The 14,943-nt window shown below is 38.1% G+C and overlaps 2 protein-coding genes across 5 annotated transcripts in view; one reads left to right on the top strand and one right to left on the bottom strand.

The window, feature by feature from the left end:
- Positions 1 to 14,943, top strand: part of LOC137630524 (SCY1-like protein 2) — a 332,551-nt gene that overhangs the window by 115,106 nt on the left and 202,502 nt on the right. The window lies entirely within an intron of this gene.
- wls (Wnt ligand secretion mediator) overlaps positions 4,108 to 14,943 on the bottom strand; it is a 64,414-nt gene continuing 53,578 nt past the window's right edge. For all 3 annotated transcript variants that reach the window (XM_068362036.1, XM_068362037.1, XM_068362038.1), the window contains one exon: positions 4,108 to 7,061. In XM_068362036.1, the coding sequence (XP_068218137.1) occupies positions 6,955 to 7,061 (107 nt within the window). In that variant the 3' untranslated portion in view covers positions 4,108 to 6,954. The remainder of the gene's footprint in view (positions 7,062 to 14,943) is intronic.

The following is a 14,943-nucleotide window of genomic DNA, read 5'->3' as shown; positions in this document are numbered from 1 at the left end:
AGCAGGAACATAGGATTTACATCTGAAACGGCTACATGTTCCTTACAGCTTGGTTTTTTTAGCTAAAAACGAACTCCCTTCTCGTCCTTGGCCCAAATCGTTCGAGATTCAAGTCTGTCCAGTTTGGTTGGAAACGAACAAGAGAGAGTACTTTGCCCAGTAAGAGCTCTTAAGTACTATTTAAGACGTACGAAGCCATTACGAGGACAATCAGAAGCTTTATGGTGCTCTATTAAGAAACCTGCTTTACCGATGTCGAAGAACGCAGTTTCTTATTACATCAGACTTTTGATTAGAGAAGCTCATTCTCATCTGAATGAGGAAGACCATGCTTTGCTGAAGGTAAGGACACATGAAGTTAGAGCTGTCGCAACTTCAGTGGCCTTCAAACAAAACAGATCTCTGCAGTGTAATGGATGCAACCTATTGGAGAAGCAAGTCAGTGTTCGCATCATTTTACCTTAAAGATGTCCAGTCTCTTTACGAGAACTGCTACACCCTGGGACCATTCGTAGCAGTGAGTGCAGTAGTAGGTGAGGGCTCAACCACTACATTCCCATAATCCCATAACCTTTTTTAATCTTTCTCTTGAAATGTTTTTATTGTTGTTTTTGGGTTGTACGGAAGGCTAAGAAGCCTTTCGCATCCTGGTTGATTTGGCGGGTGGTCAAATTCTTTTCTTGAGAAGCGCCTAGATTAGAGGTTGTGATGAGGTCCTTTAGTATGGGTTGCAGCCCTTCATACTTCAGCACCTAGGAGTCGCTCAGCATCCTAAGAGGATCGCGAGGCTCAGTAAGGAAGACGTACTTAAAAAGGCAGAGTAATTGTTCAAGTCGACTTCCTTACCAGGTACTTATTAATTTTATGTTTGTTATTTTGAATAACTGCTAAAATGAAATACGGAATACTTAGCTTCTAATGTTAACATGTATGCTGGTCTCCACCCACCCCCCTGGGTGTGAATCAGCTACATGATCAACGGGTAAGATTAATATTGAAAAATGTTATTTTCCTTAGTAAAATAAATTTTTGAATATACTTACCCGTTGATCATGAATTAAAGGACCCGCCCTTCCTCCCCATAGAGACCCAGTGGACCGAGGAGAAAATTGGTTCTTTGTTGACAAGAAGTACTTGAGTACCTACTAGACAGATGGCGCTGTTGATGTACACCCCCACCTGTATAGCGATCGCTGGCGTATTCCGCCCTTAGGTTTTTTCTGTCGGGCAGCAGAGCTGCAGCTACATGATCAACGGGTAAGTATATTCAAAAATTTATTTTACTAAGGAAAATAACATTTTAGACTTTTTGCAGAAAAAACTCGACTTATGATGATTTATAAAGCTCATGTATGTTGCATCAAATCCAAATGCAGTAATGCTTTAAATCTAATGAAAAATTTGTCTAATACAATAGGAGGTGCAAAATAATCAACTTTACTGATGATCTATAAAACACTAGTGTTATCAAAACTAGATTAGAGCAACCCAATATATGAATGAGGACCTGAAGCTACTTTGAAGTCTTTAGATCCAATACACACTCGAGGCCTTAGACATTGTAGTGGAGCCTTTAGATCTTCACCAAATATCTTAGTGCTATGTGAAAGCAGGAAACCACCCTTGTCTGTACAGTGAGGTTTTCTAACCATGCAAAGTACATTAAAGATCCTAGCCACCAATTTTCCAACAAAGAAGCTATTCAACTGCAGAGATATATTTATAAACAGTCATGAATCACCATTCCCAATAAGAGCAAATAGGCTATTACAATCTACAAACATGTGAATGAACCTCATTCAACCATTTCTCATTCCTCTACCTTGGACTAAAAGGAAAACAAAAATATGCTCTCATCTTTTTTATATGTCAAAGGCATAAAGCTATAGTCCAAACCTTTGTGAAAGAAGGACCGCTCATTTTTTAAGAAGAGCCGAAAACCTTTCCTCCAATTTTCTGGGAGTGATGTGGTCATTTCTTCATTAGCTTTGGGTTTATCCACTAAATCTCAAGGTAAAAGGAATTTACATAGAGGATGACAAAATAGAAATTCCTCCACCTTGACATTTTCCAAATCATAGGCAGCCTCGTCTCGCCTCAAACTTAGCCTTGATAATGCTCTGTAAAGCCTCGCAAGTAGGTTTACGGAGTAACTTTGCTATTGCACTCCTGTAAGATAAACTATCTTGGGTACTAAACTATGCTGTCCTAAAATGGTCTGGAAAACCCTCATTTATTTGATTTGTGCTTATGTGATCATTCCATTTCCTTGGGAGAAAGACCACAAAACCCTTCAGGTTCCATGAATCCTTCAAACTCTTTCAGATACATACCCTACAGGGCAAGTTTCCTTTTAGCACCTTCTTCCTCATTGATTCTGAAGCCATCTTTACCATTTCAATCAAGAAGGGAGTTTCATTTTTGCCTGACACTGTCATTCCAACCACTGAACCATCAGGCAAACTGTGTTCAAGAAGGAAACATCCAGCCTCTGCCAAAGTAGTTAGAAGAGACTTGTGTGGCATCAGAATAACCTCTTTCTGGGTTACCCCTGGACATGCTTTAAGGTATGGATCTTTAAACCTCCATTGTGATTCAGGATATGCAGCTAGGTTTTCATATTTGATATCATCAAGTGGAAGATCCGTACAACTTTGATGAAAACTATTCGACTCGGGCCAGAAGGCACATCCACACACGATATCCAAGGGTTTCCGCCTAGGTCCCCATCTTCTATATCTGTACAAGCCGCCACCTCTGTTAATTCTTATCGCCACTGAGCTTGAAGACTTAGCTCAGTTTTTCCCTGAGCTTGATGATCTAAAGGTCAAGCCACCACCTGATTCACAGGCTGGGACAGAAAGGGACCAGATCAAAGCCTCAACTATCTCTGTGATAACCGAGGTGCCCACAGTGGAGGCAAGCTACTTAAATCTCAGCAGTAACTGGTATTAGAGCTGACTGAGTTGATGGTACTGACTAACCACGGGAGTAGCCTCAAAGAGATACTTTTCAGAGAGGACCAAAGTCTCTTCTGATAAACCCTGCAATAAAGCTGCTACCTCTTCGTGCTTTAGATTGTCCTACAACCCAAAATCTATGAATTGAAAGGGGACCTGGGCCACAGTGACCCCTTTCCCACCCCTCACTGCTAATCAAATAATGCTGGGCAGATGAGATCCCAGAGTTTCTTACTGTTGGCCAATTACTCTGTACGAATCAAATTAAAACCACCACCACAAACTATCGACAGCAAACTTAAACATAAAATTAATCCCTATTATGTTAACACTTATTATCAAGAATAGTGGAAAACTAATCATAACTTGATTCCCATTAGTTAGCAGTAGATGGAGATTCTTCACTTCACCAAAGACAAAACAAGATGCACGCCATTGGTTTGGTGACCACTCACAAGTTGATATGCATGTAGCACTGTCTCCAGTGTAGTGATGGTTCTCGGTGATGGTGCATTATCATTAGCCAGACAATTTCAGCATTGTTGGTGCTGTGTCTAGTTTGATAGCATCTGAACTTGAGGGTCTCCCCCATACACTATACACACTGAATTTTACTTTGTATGGTGATACGCTGGCCTCAGACCGGTAGCGAGACAATTTCTCCTTGGTATTTGTTGTAATGGATTCCCTGTTCTAGCCTTTTAAAAGTCTTTGGAGACCACACAACGCATTAACCTCAAATAATACTCACAATCTGAATCGTTTTGATTTAGTGATCATATAAGATAGAGAAAATAGGCTGAAATAAGGGTGCACATGAAGGGGCTAGTTTTATATATATATATGCTGTATATTAAAAAAAAACTTCTACCTACAGGTCTTGGCAGATTGCAAATTCTGGATTATGCTCTTACTGTATATTCTAATTTTCTTCATCTATTTAGTTAAGGCCTCTGTCTGGGCTAAAAGTATTTCTCAAATTGTATTTAGTACTATTATTTCTCATAAGAAACCAACACATAACATTGTTGCTTTCCAGTTCTTGATAGTAGGTTGATACTTTACTTACAATGACAGTAATATAAGGTATACTTTTTAAAAATATAAACCAATAATGTAACAAATTTAAGGCTAATTAAAAAGTATATTAACATCTACTTTATTAGGAATACATAAATAAGTTATAAACATCAATTACTTGCAACTATAAAACAATTAAAAGCACTCAATCCAGATTACACAAGATTCATACTATAAGTAGAAGACTTTAGACAACATAAATACCAGTAAATACACAAGATAACAAAATACCTCCAAAAAAGGTTTGTGCTTTATAAACATTTTATGTTCAAGTCACCTACATAAGCAGTGTCCCATTCAATGAATTGTCAAGGTATGCATGTGGCAAAGCCATCTTTAGCTGTCTATGATGAGTACATAATACTCTATTGAAGATTTTACTATTAATCTGAATACCATTTACAAAAGCTATCAAATGTCATATGCTGTACAAACAGTTCTGGGTCTGAGTTGTGTTAGATAATTTATATAGTTAGTTTTAAAAGATAGTTTCACTGGACCATCTGGCTAAATATCTTACTTGTAATATGGCTAGCATTAAAATTTTGATCATTACAAAATGAAAAAAGTCTGCTCTATTTCATTTGAAGTTGTAACTTTCCCATGTGCAAAGATAGAAGAATCTGACAATTTATTTTGGATATTTCAGACTAATTAAATCTGATTAAATCTTAGCTTTCTACACAAAATAGGTTTTACTGTTTATTGTAAAGTATCCTTTACAGACAGGAACTGGGCATCAAGTATTTGTTCTTTAAATCGTTTAGCCCAGTTCTTAGATTTGATACAACTTATAAACCTCTTTTATTATTGTTTCATCATTTCACATGCCCAATTATTTTTGTGCGTTAAAATTGACTTCTGTGATGGCATATTTTCATTTATGGGAAATTTTATGCTTGATCTTCTCATATCTTTTGCAGGGTTGTCTACATCTTATTTGTTTCAATTAAAACCCATAAGAGATGAGAACCAACACATACCAATTTAGTGTAATCTATGTATAATTATTTATTAACTATTGAACAAAACTGCTGAACTAATATTCTTAGTTCTCATAGGGGTAGTATAGTATAAATATTAGATCTTACTGGCACTTCAAGAATTGCTGAAAATTTCAAACTTAATAGATAATTCTGTTAAGAATACAGAAACCATGGAAATGCATTTTCTTATCTGAGGATATTGCAAACTCCTACCCTGTGAGAGTTTTGGATTCATCTGTGCACATTACATTGTTTGTATGTTCAAATGTATCCTGCTCATGAAATTCTAACAAATAAGTTTAATTTGTATGAGTATTATAATGGATTGATACTAGGAATGCTGCATACAGAGAATAACAGATGATAACATGACAAGTCACTTAGTTTATTTCCTAATAAAGACATTAGCACTGGCTAATTTGCCATTTCCAGTGGAGCAAAATCTGTAATATATATTCTACTTATCTCAAAAGTAAGATCTTGATAGCTGCAATCTGAAGGAATACCTAATGTATTTAAAAAACTTGGTTTACACAAGAATTAATGAAGAGAAATACATGAATACAGTAGAAGCAATAAATGCAAAGAATTACTGTATAACGATTTAGTAAACATTTTTCAAGAATCAGTTTGTGTAATCTGTTTTGATTCTACTTACAAATCTTACAGAAAACTGAATCATTTACTAGGTATTTTACTTTCCACAGAAAGTAAAGATGTAAAATATTACTGATGGCCAAACATTAAAATGTGTAAAAACTGATTGTGGAAAATAATTCAACAATGTAAAACAAGAGTTTGAGTTTGGAAAGTCAAATTTCCATTTTTGAAAGGAAATAATGAAAGTTATCTCTTCAGGAAAGACTCCAAAGATATAAAGTATCAGTTTTAAATACCAAAGCGGTAGTATCTTATTAATCTATATTTTGTATCTATGGCCACTAAACTCAAAGTGCAACAATGAAAATGATGTTATTACAATCCTTCCTTGTCACTTGAAACTATAGAGCAAATACTCCTTAATAAATCTGACACTGAAGCTCAACAACTAATGATAAAAATGTCATGAAAAATAATTATCGACCAAAAGTGAGGTAATTTGGAGGACAAGAAATCATGAACGTTCGACAACATTGTAAAGTAGCTAAAATTTTTGACATCACTAAATATATCTTAAAATATATTCTAAGCACTATGATGCATTCTATTAGCTCCTGAGCTATCTTCTAAAAATATTTTGTGTATATATGAAATTACAAGATTTTTATACTTGGCACAAAAAATAAAAAAAATACAATATTTCTTAAAGTAATCAGGTAACAAATACTAATACTTCTAAAAAGTGAGAATTTTTAGAATGTGAAATAAATTTATAGATTTATTGAATATACAGTAATAGGTAAAATGAAAATAAACACCTATTCAATTCTAAAAACCTATGATAAAAAACATATCTTACTTGATTTTAAAAGGTGTACCAAGATCAAAAAATACATTTTATAAAAGTTTTACATAGAACTATCTAAAGAAAACAAAGCTGCCCTTTATTATTACATTTAAATGCAAATATATAAGTGAGAATAAATTTCCCACATAGCTCTCAACAGATCTTCCAACATTTACAATGAAAAACTCCAAACACTGCAATGTAAAAATCATCATTGATGAAATGAAAATAGGATTTCAAAACTTTTTCTTTTGAGATTCTTCCTCATTATTCAAACATTTTGTCTTGCTGTGTGTATGAGGGCTGTATAAGTCATACGCAAGCAAAATTGTTTTCAATACCTCTTCAACCATCCAAACTTGATAACCACAAGGACCTTGGTGATCATATTGGAAAAATTTGATTCACTGCTTCATTCTTACAGCAAACAATCATAACAAGCCTTCAATATGAGGTTCATTATGCTCCCTGAAAACACATTTTACTCCGTTGCTGTTTTCTTTGCAAAGGCAGTAAGAGATGACATCTCAGATGGTTCTGTTGCCAACCTGCTAAACTCAATTTCCTCTCCAGTGCTGCTTTGAGTATCTGAAACAAAATTAAATTAATATTATACTGTACATCAACTGTCAATCAGTTAGAAATGTAGTTTTGAATCTAATATCATTAAATTGTACTCATGTTAAATCATTTTTTTTAATCAATAGATATTTATTACACCAACAAAACTGAAATTGAAAAGGATCAAATATGTTTCCCTACTACAGGCAAAATTTCAACCGATATCCTTTTGATTTTTATAGAATTCATGCCATTTCACCCAAAGGTCAACAATACACACCCAAAATCTCATCTCAAAAATAAAGAGCCCTTATTTACGACTCTCTTCCTCAAAGCTAGGGCAATCTCTCCTTGCTCATGTTTTATCTAATTATTCTAACAAATTTTCAGGCTGAGGTTTATGAATTTATGTAAAGTTCTTCCTCATAAAATAGGTTTTTAAATATAAAACTTACCCGCTGGTTATATAATGGCCAAGTCCCTGGACGCCTTGGCAGGAAATTCAAAATCTCTTGCGCACCTAGCGCAGATATGCCAGGTGTACCCCAGCGCCCTCGCGGTACCACAGGTAGAACTATACCCAACCAATTCAGATTTTCCCAGCCGGCGTAGCCATTGGTTCTTTTGGAAATTCTTTCTCGCTTTTACTCTGTTTGGACGTTATTTGGTGATGTATTTCCTTTTTTTGAGTTTAGGCTTTCGCCTTTTTTCTTTTATTTGAATGTGATCACGTACAGTATTTATAACTTAAAAGGTAAAATTAAAAGGTTTATCGACCTATTTTAAACCTTACGAAAGCATAGGACGAAAGGTAAACTTCTCGTCCATTGATGACGTCACAGCCTTATGTCGTAGGCTATAAGTCCGTCTTGCTTTTACAAAGAATTATAAGTGAATACTTTCGTTTGAAATATTAAGTTATAAATTTAATTAAAGGATATTAATCTAAGAAAATTTTATCCTTTTAATAGTTTTCTTAAGGTAATCTTCAATCTGTTTGCTAAGATTAACTAGCTTTCAGTTGTTACGAAGTTATCAGTATTGTTACAATATTACGATATTTCGTAGAGATTTTTATGAATAGTACATTCTTCTTACTTCTCAAGTTTTTTAGTTGTACTACATAAAAGGAACTTTTATTTTGAAATTAATTGTTCCTGTCAGTATTTTTCCTTAGTCAGAAATTAAAGGAAGTTAATTTTCACTTTATGTTTATACGAATCGATGTAGATTCTATTTATCGTTGTTTCCGTTGTGGAATACTAAGATCGTTTTTATATTAAGTGTAAATGTTCCAAATAATACGAGTGATGATTCATCTCTTATTGGAATTCCTTAGTTTAAGGGTTTATTTTATTTTATAAATGTTATACCTACTAAGGTAATATTTAATATTTTGTTACATTTATATGGGATTCGGTACTTTTGTATTCCCATTCAAACAATTGTCCAGTAACAGAATTTTCAGTCTCTCCCTACGGAGTTCATTTCCTTTGAGAGAGTGTATTCTTTGGTTTTCAGGTAATTATGAAACTATCTTTGTGCCAAAGAGTAAAGTGCAAATTTTTTAGTGATAAATTGTGCAGTGAATTTTATTTAGTGGAGAGGGCTTCTATTCGGACCTGTCGTTATCCTAGCCTTAGATCTCTGTCAAGCTACCGGACCCAGGGGAGAAGTTAAGTCAAACGGTGAAAGGAATCGAGAGGGTAACCAGGCGTTACAGTCTTTTAAGACCCGAACTGAAGTCCTCTCGAGCGTTTTCTGTCGATCACCAGAACGCTCACCCTCGCGATAGATAAAGCAAGGTATTAGTGTTTTTAAAGGCACTAAGCTGAAAACAAAATTAGATTTTTTCAGCGTGTGTTGCGTTTCATGCGGCGCAGACGCAGTGCCGCCACCGCCACCTGATGGGTGTCGTCTCTCGACAGTGGTAAGCGCTAAGGTTTGACGTAGTTAATGCCGAATACGTTTCGCCTAAGGTTGATCCTTGATCTTTGTAGTTAGGCATGAAACAGCATCTATCTTCGTTTATGCAGTCTTTTCAGCCTGCCGTTAGCAGTGCGGTTGGATGTCTCGATTCCGGTCTTTAACACGGTTGCACAGGCGTTGTGTCTTTAACGGTGAGGTCTTGTTGTTGCACAGGCGGCCTACCAACCGCAATGTTCCTTGGTGGGGGAAAGTGGAGGTTTTACTTCAATTCCCTACTCAACGCAAACCTACTGCTCATAGCACCTAGTATCAGTCTATACAGACGTGCCGACGTTCGCCAGGCAGCAGAGCCGGTGTAGCGTCATCGGAACGTTGCGGCAACAGAAGTGTAACGTCTACGGAATGGAGCGAAGCGCCACATCAGTGTGGACGCTTCAGCGTCGGTGTGGACGCTTCAGCGTCAGTATGGGCACTTCAACGTCAGTGTGGACGCTTCAGCGCCAGTGTGGACGCTTCAGCGCTAGTGTGGGTGCTTCAGCATCTGTGTGGACGCTTCAGCGTCTAGGTGGGCGCTTCACCATCTGTGTGGACGCTTCGCTACCTATGACAATAGACTTTGATGTCTACCAGACCATGAACGTCTAGTGTTAAGTTATTGTTGCTCCAGGCGCTATATTAAGAAATAAATCTTAACTAGAAAGATTTTATATTCTCGGACCAAGGCCGGCTCTAACTCTTGGTTGTGAGAACTAGAATTAAAACCTCTAAGTATTGAGGTCTGAATTCAGAATCATAAGGAGTGGATTCCTAAGAATCAAGACTTCTCTTCCTAGGATAGAGATTGTAAAAGGAAGGGAATAACTTTCAGAAACTCATGAGAATTTTTCTAAAAGAGTTTCCCTCATATTTTTTACATGAGGAGATTGTAAAAGGAAGGGAATAACTTTCAGAAACTCATGAGAATTTTTCTAAAAGAGTTTGCCTCATATTTTTTACCTGCTGCTCCTCGTTCCGACTTCAGAGTGAGTTGATGGTGTCTCTAGTTATTTTATTTTATTATTATTACAAGTCAGCTACAACCCTAGTTTGGGAAAGCAAGATGCTTTAACCCAAAGGGCTCCTTTAGGGAACATTGGCCTAGTAAATTAATGGTAAAATAAATTAATAAATTAACATTAATTCATTCTCAGGAAAATAACGAACCTTACAATAGAGATTGATACAGCGCTTGCAGCTGCAACAACAGAAAGGGCATTAAGGCCTTTTATGAGAATACTGTAGAAAGTAAAAGTATATCTCCCACCATGGGCAGATCCTTTACGATTTAAGGTATTATGCTTTTAAACCGCTCTTGTTAGTGACTCGTAAACATAGCGCAGTGCTCTGGAGAGGTGTTTGTTCGTGTTTACCTTGCCTCTAGTCCTATTTCTCTTCTATACATTCCAACCCTTGGGAGAAGGAAGGTCCGTAGGCTGATGTTCTTCGCGGACCTTGTGCATTAAACGTCTGTTCCGCCGAGCGATATTGTTGATGCAGTCCAAGACGTTCTTTCTCCACTTTGGAATGACGAAGTTGGAATGTCTTGAAGCAATCAGTTCGTCATCGCTATGGTATCATGGATCTTGTAACTGTTTTCTGCATATTAGAATGCAGTTGCCTGACGAGAATGACTGTCTACGTTTTCCCTGTCTTCCAGACTAGGAAGTTACTCGTCATGTATGCACGCGAACAGAATTTTCCTTCGCAGCAAACGTGTTTGATGCTTAAACAGGAAGCAATCGAGTGTGTTTTTTCTTCCACGATAGAAGCGGAAGTCAGACAAGTCACATACAATCCTAGCTCTTCCTCTGGATTCTTACTCACTTTCAGGGAGGAAAGGCTTTGCCCTCATCGAAAGTCGCAAAACCTAGACTTGGTAGTCACCAATCAATTTGTCCTAGACCTTTCAGGAGTCGTATGTTTTCTTATCCTGCAGTATCTAACGTTCGCCGGAAGTTTTTTCTTTTCGGAAGAAGGCGACGTGTCGGCACCAGAATCGTGTAAGACACATAGTTCTTCGGGGGAAAAGGTGCTCAGTCTGCTTCTGTTCACACTTCTTTCCCTCCCCCAGTTTGGGGAAAGCTTTATTACGTTCTTCTGAGGTCTAGCAACTAATGTTAACGGTATCTCACAGCATTGGATACGTTCAGTTCGCGCACAAGGCGCGCTTGAAATATCATAGGGACTCTCCCAGGTCGCTCTCAGGACTACGGTTGATGTTCTCTCCCGGCCTTCACCCATGCTTGGGTTGGCACACTCGCTACCCCGTGGGTGTAGCTTTGATCTGAGCTAAAAGAGGTCTATTTCATCTGTGTTTAGTTTTGCAATTCTCGGGGGGAGAAAATTTTCTCCTAAAGAGTCTAAGGACTACCAGAGATCAAAGAAAGGGTTTTCCGACCAGTGTCAGAAGGCATAGTTCTCCTATGCTTAGTAACGCTTCCTCGCAGAGATATGCTCGTGTTACGAGAAACATTAGAGCGGGTGCTTGTAGAAGTCTGGTCTCTTTCTTACGGCAGACGTCACGCAGACACAGATGCAGGTTCTGGTCTCTCACGCAGTCACAGACGCAGACGCCAGTCTGGTCGTATGTTGGACGCTGACAGCCTAAGTTGATCCTTTCAACGAGTTGTCCCATTTTCGCGGTCTGCGGGACACGTGACTCTCACTCATGCGGACGCATCCTACATGGGACAACTCTCGGCAATCAGTTCCGTCTTTCTGTTAATGACCGGTCGAGATGCTGTCGCCTCCACGCAGCACTCTGTAGATTTACAGCAAGCGGGGCTCACACACAGCGCTGTTTCCACACGACAAGGTGAACGCATACGGCACGCTGACACCTTACGGCAATGCAAGCACATGCGACATTATGGTCGCATGCTAGACGCATACTGTCAAATCTTTCTCACAGCAGTATAAACAGACTATTGTTCTCCTTCGCGTCTCTCTGGCTTCGCAGCTAACGCTCCCTCGTGTCAAGCTTTGGCTTTAGGTTTGTTGAACACTCGCTGATTACACACGATCGGGTCTTAGCCTCACAGCATGAAGTTCACGTTGTTGATGCTTCTTTTCAACAAGCCTAGCTTTAATATCGGTTTCTTGCGACCGATATGGACAAGTTTTGGGAGGCGGTTCTAGATCCCTCTTTTTCTCTCACAGCATGTTGGGTGTAGGCAGCATGCTGGAACCATACTGAACTCATGCTGGGAACCATGCTGGAAGCATGTCTTTAGTACTTTTCCCCGTGTCAGGATCACGAACTTTTTATGTTAAACCTTCAAACTTTAGGCGTAGCTGCCTCCAGTATTTCGGAAAACCCCTAAGATCTAGAGGGTTGTTTGAAGGAGACAGCTGAGGCTTTCGCTTGTACAAAGGACATTTGCCTCAAGGTTTTCCAACCCAATTAGAGTGTTTTATGGAGTGGTGTAGAGCTAGAGCGGCTCTTCATTAGGTACCTCTAACACAAGTGGTATATTTTTTCTTAGACCTTAGAAGAAAACACATTTTATTTCCTCCCCGGCCATCAAAGGTACAGGAGTATGCGGGCATCTGTCCTCAGACGCGGAAGATTGGATCTATCAAATAGAGACCTTATAGGTCTTCTCAGATCATTTGAGAGGACTTGGAGGCATCAGCAAAATGCGCCAGCCTGGAATTTAGGGTTTGTTTCTGGAGTTTCGCGGTAGTGACAGATCCGACCCTTTACCCTTGGTTTCTTTTTAAGGCCTAACTTTGGAGACTTTCTGAGTAAGTCTACCATAGTTGAGAGTCAGTGAAGTTCACTCTTCTAGCAAGCACTCGGACTTCACATTGGTTAAGCCATAGGTACCTTGCAACCTGGATTCTTGCTCATTAACAAACATCTTTCTCATCCATAGCCTAAATCCTTCGGGATCACTATTCTCTCGAATTTGGTTTGGGATGGGCTGAGAAGAGTTTTTTCCCTAATTAAAACGATGAAGTTTTATTGGACAAGAACAAAGAAGTTGAGTCTACAGGGTATTCATAGCTCTTGGGTGCACGGTCAAGAAGCCTGCACTATCGATGTCTAAAACATTCTATCATCTCGTAAGGACCTTGATCACAAAGGTTCTTCCGCACGGTTGGGTGACAGATCGTAAGATGTTGTAAGAGTAAAGACTCACGAAGTTAGAGCTGTAGAAACTTCTGTAACTTAAACTAAACTGTTCTCTGCAAAGCATCGCATATACAGCCTTGTGAAGCGGTAATCCTCTATTCGCCTTGCATTACTTTTACCGTGTCCAGTCTTTTTATGAAGACGTCTACGTTTTGGGATCACTTGCAACGAGTGCAGCAGTAGGTGAAACATTCTCCACTACATTTCCCTAAATTCCTAGTACCCCTGTTCTTCTCTTGGAACTGTTATATATATTTTTATGATTGTATTTGAAGATTGCTCAGCAATCATCTGCAATCTTTGACCTAGTCAGGTGGTCATTTTGTTCCTAGAGAACGCCCGGAACAAGGGTATTAGTTGAGGTCGTATCATGTTATAGGTGGTTGTGCCGTTTGACAGCTCCTAGAGATCATCAGCCCCGAGTGGATCACTGGATCTCCTAAGGATAGCTGACAAAATGAGGCAAAGCATTGCTGTCAGCTTCCTTATCAGGTTAGAACCGCTTAAGTTGTTTATGTAACTCTTAAGTGAATTTCCAATTATACGGCTGTCTCTGACCCGCCACCAATGGGTGTCAATCAGCCATTATATAACCAGTGGGTAAGTTTCATCATATTTAAAAATTATATTTTCATAATAAAATGAATTTTTAATATATTTACCCGCTGGTTATACAAGTTTTAGACCCACCCTCCTCCCCTCTACAGACCATGGGGCATGGAAAATCTGAATTAGTTGGGTATAGTTCTACCTATGGTACCGCGAGGGCGCTGGGGTACACCTGGCATATCTGCACTAGGTGCGCAAGAGATTTTGAATTTCCTGCCGAGGCGTCCAGGGACTTGGCCATTATATAACCAAAAGGTAAATATTCAAAAATTTATTTTATTATGAAAATATCATTTCAGTTTTAACAACCTTAGTATCCAAAATTCTTGAAGCAAGTAAGGAAGTGTTGAATCATATCTATGACAGTCTTGTTTTGAAAGAGGGTAATTGAGTAGCTGATCTCACTGTGCTCCAGCTTCATGATTGACTTTTTACATGTAATATTATACTATACATGCATTTCATGATTCTTAATATTCAACAACACTAAAGATGAATTTCAAAACAAAAACTACAGATTCCCTAGTACCTGCCACTAACAAACTAGTTCATGAGCATCCATACCATCAAAGAGCCATTGTATCACAGTACAATATACCAAGTCTCTCATTCCCTCTGCATTCAAACTTCTTGACAGTATTAATTATGCTAATAACTTTATCTTTGAAAGATGCTTAGCCGAGAATTTCCCAACAGTATATGTTGACTAATGTAATTTCTTCCATTATTTTAAGGGCCTATCTATTGGTAGTACAGTATTGCTACTTTCAAATTCCATGGCTCCTTTTCTTACAGTACTTTGTTTAGATGTGCAAATTTCTCTTGATAAATGAGATTACTTTACAACCTCCCCGCCACCAAAAAAAAAAAAAGGTATAGTACTGTAGAATTAAAGCAAGAAAGGGAACCTTGCTTTGGAAATCAATCAAGGCAAAATTAATGGTGGTAAAAATTCCTCCTAACAAAAAAAACCTAAAAGAAATCTTATAATTATTTTGTCAGTTAATCATCAAATACTCAGTTATAGATGATCTCTTGGGAGCTAAGAAAATCTGATAAACATCTTCACTACTTTCAATCTAGACAGGACATTCATCAAAAAGATTAAATTCTTGGGTTGTGGATACTCTACAGTACTGTAAGGAAAAAATAGTGCCCTGAAACCCACTTGGTTACCCAGGTTGAGCATCACCT

Source organism: Palaemon carinicauda, chromosome 38 (genome assembly GCF_036898095.1).
Source record: "Palaemon carinicauda isolate YSFRI2023 chromosome 38, ASM3689809v2, whole genome shotgun sequence".
NCBI lineage: Eukaryota > Metazoa > Arthropoda > Malacostraca > Decapoda > Palaemonidae > Palaemon > Palaemon carinicauda.
The sequence above is the reverse complement of the archived record's forward strand: the minus strand, read 5'-3'. Positions and strand labels throughout refer to the sequence as shown.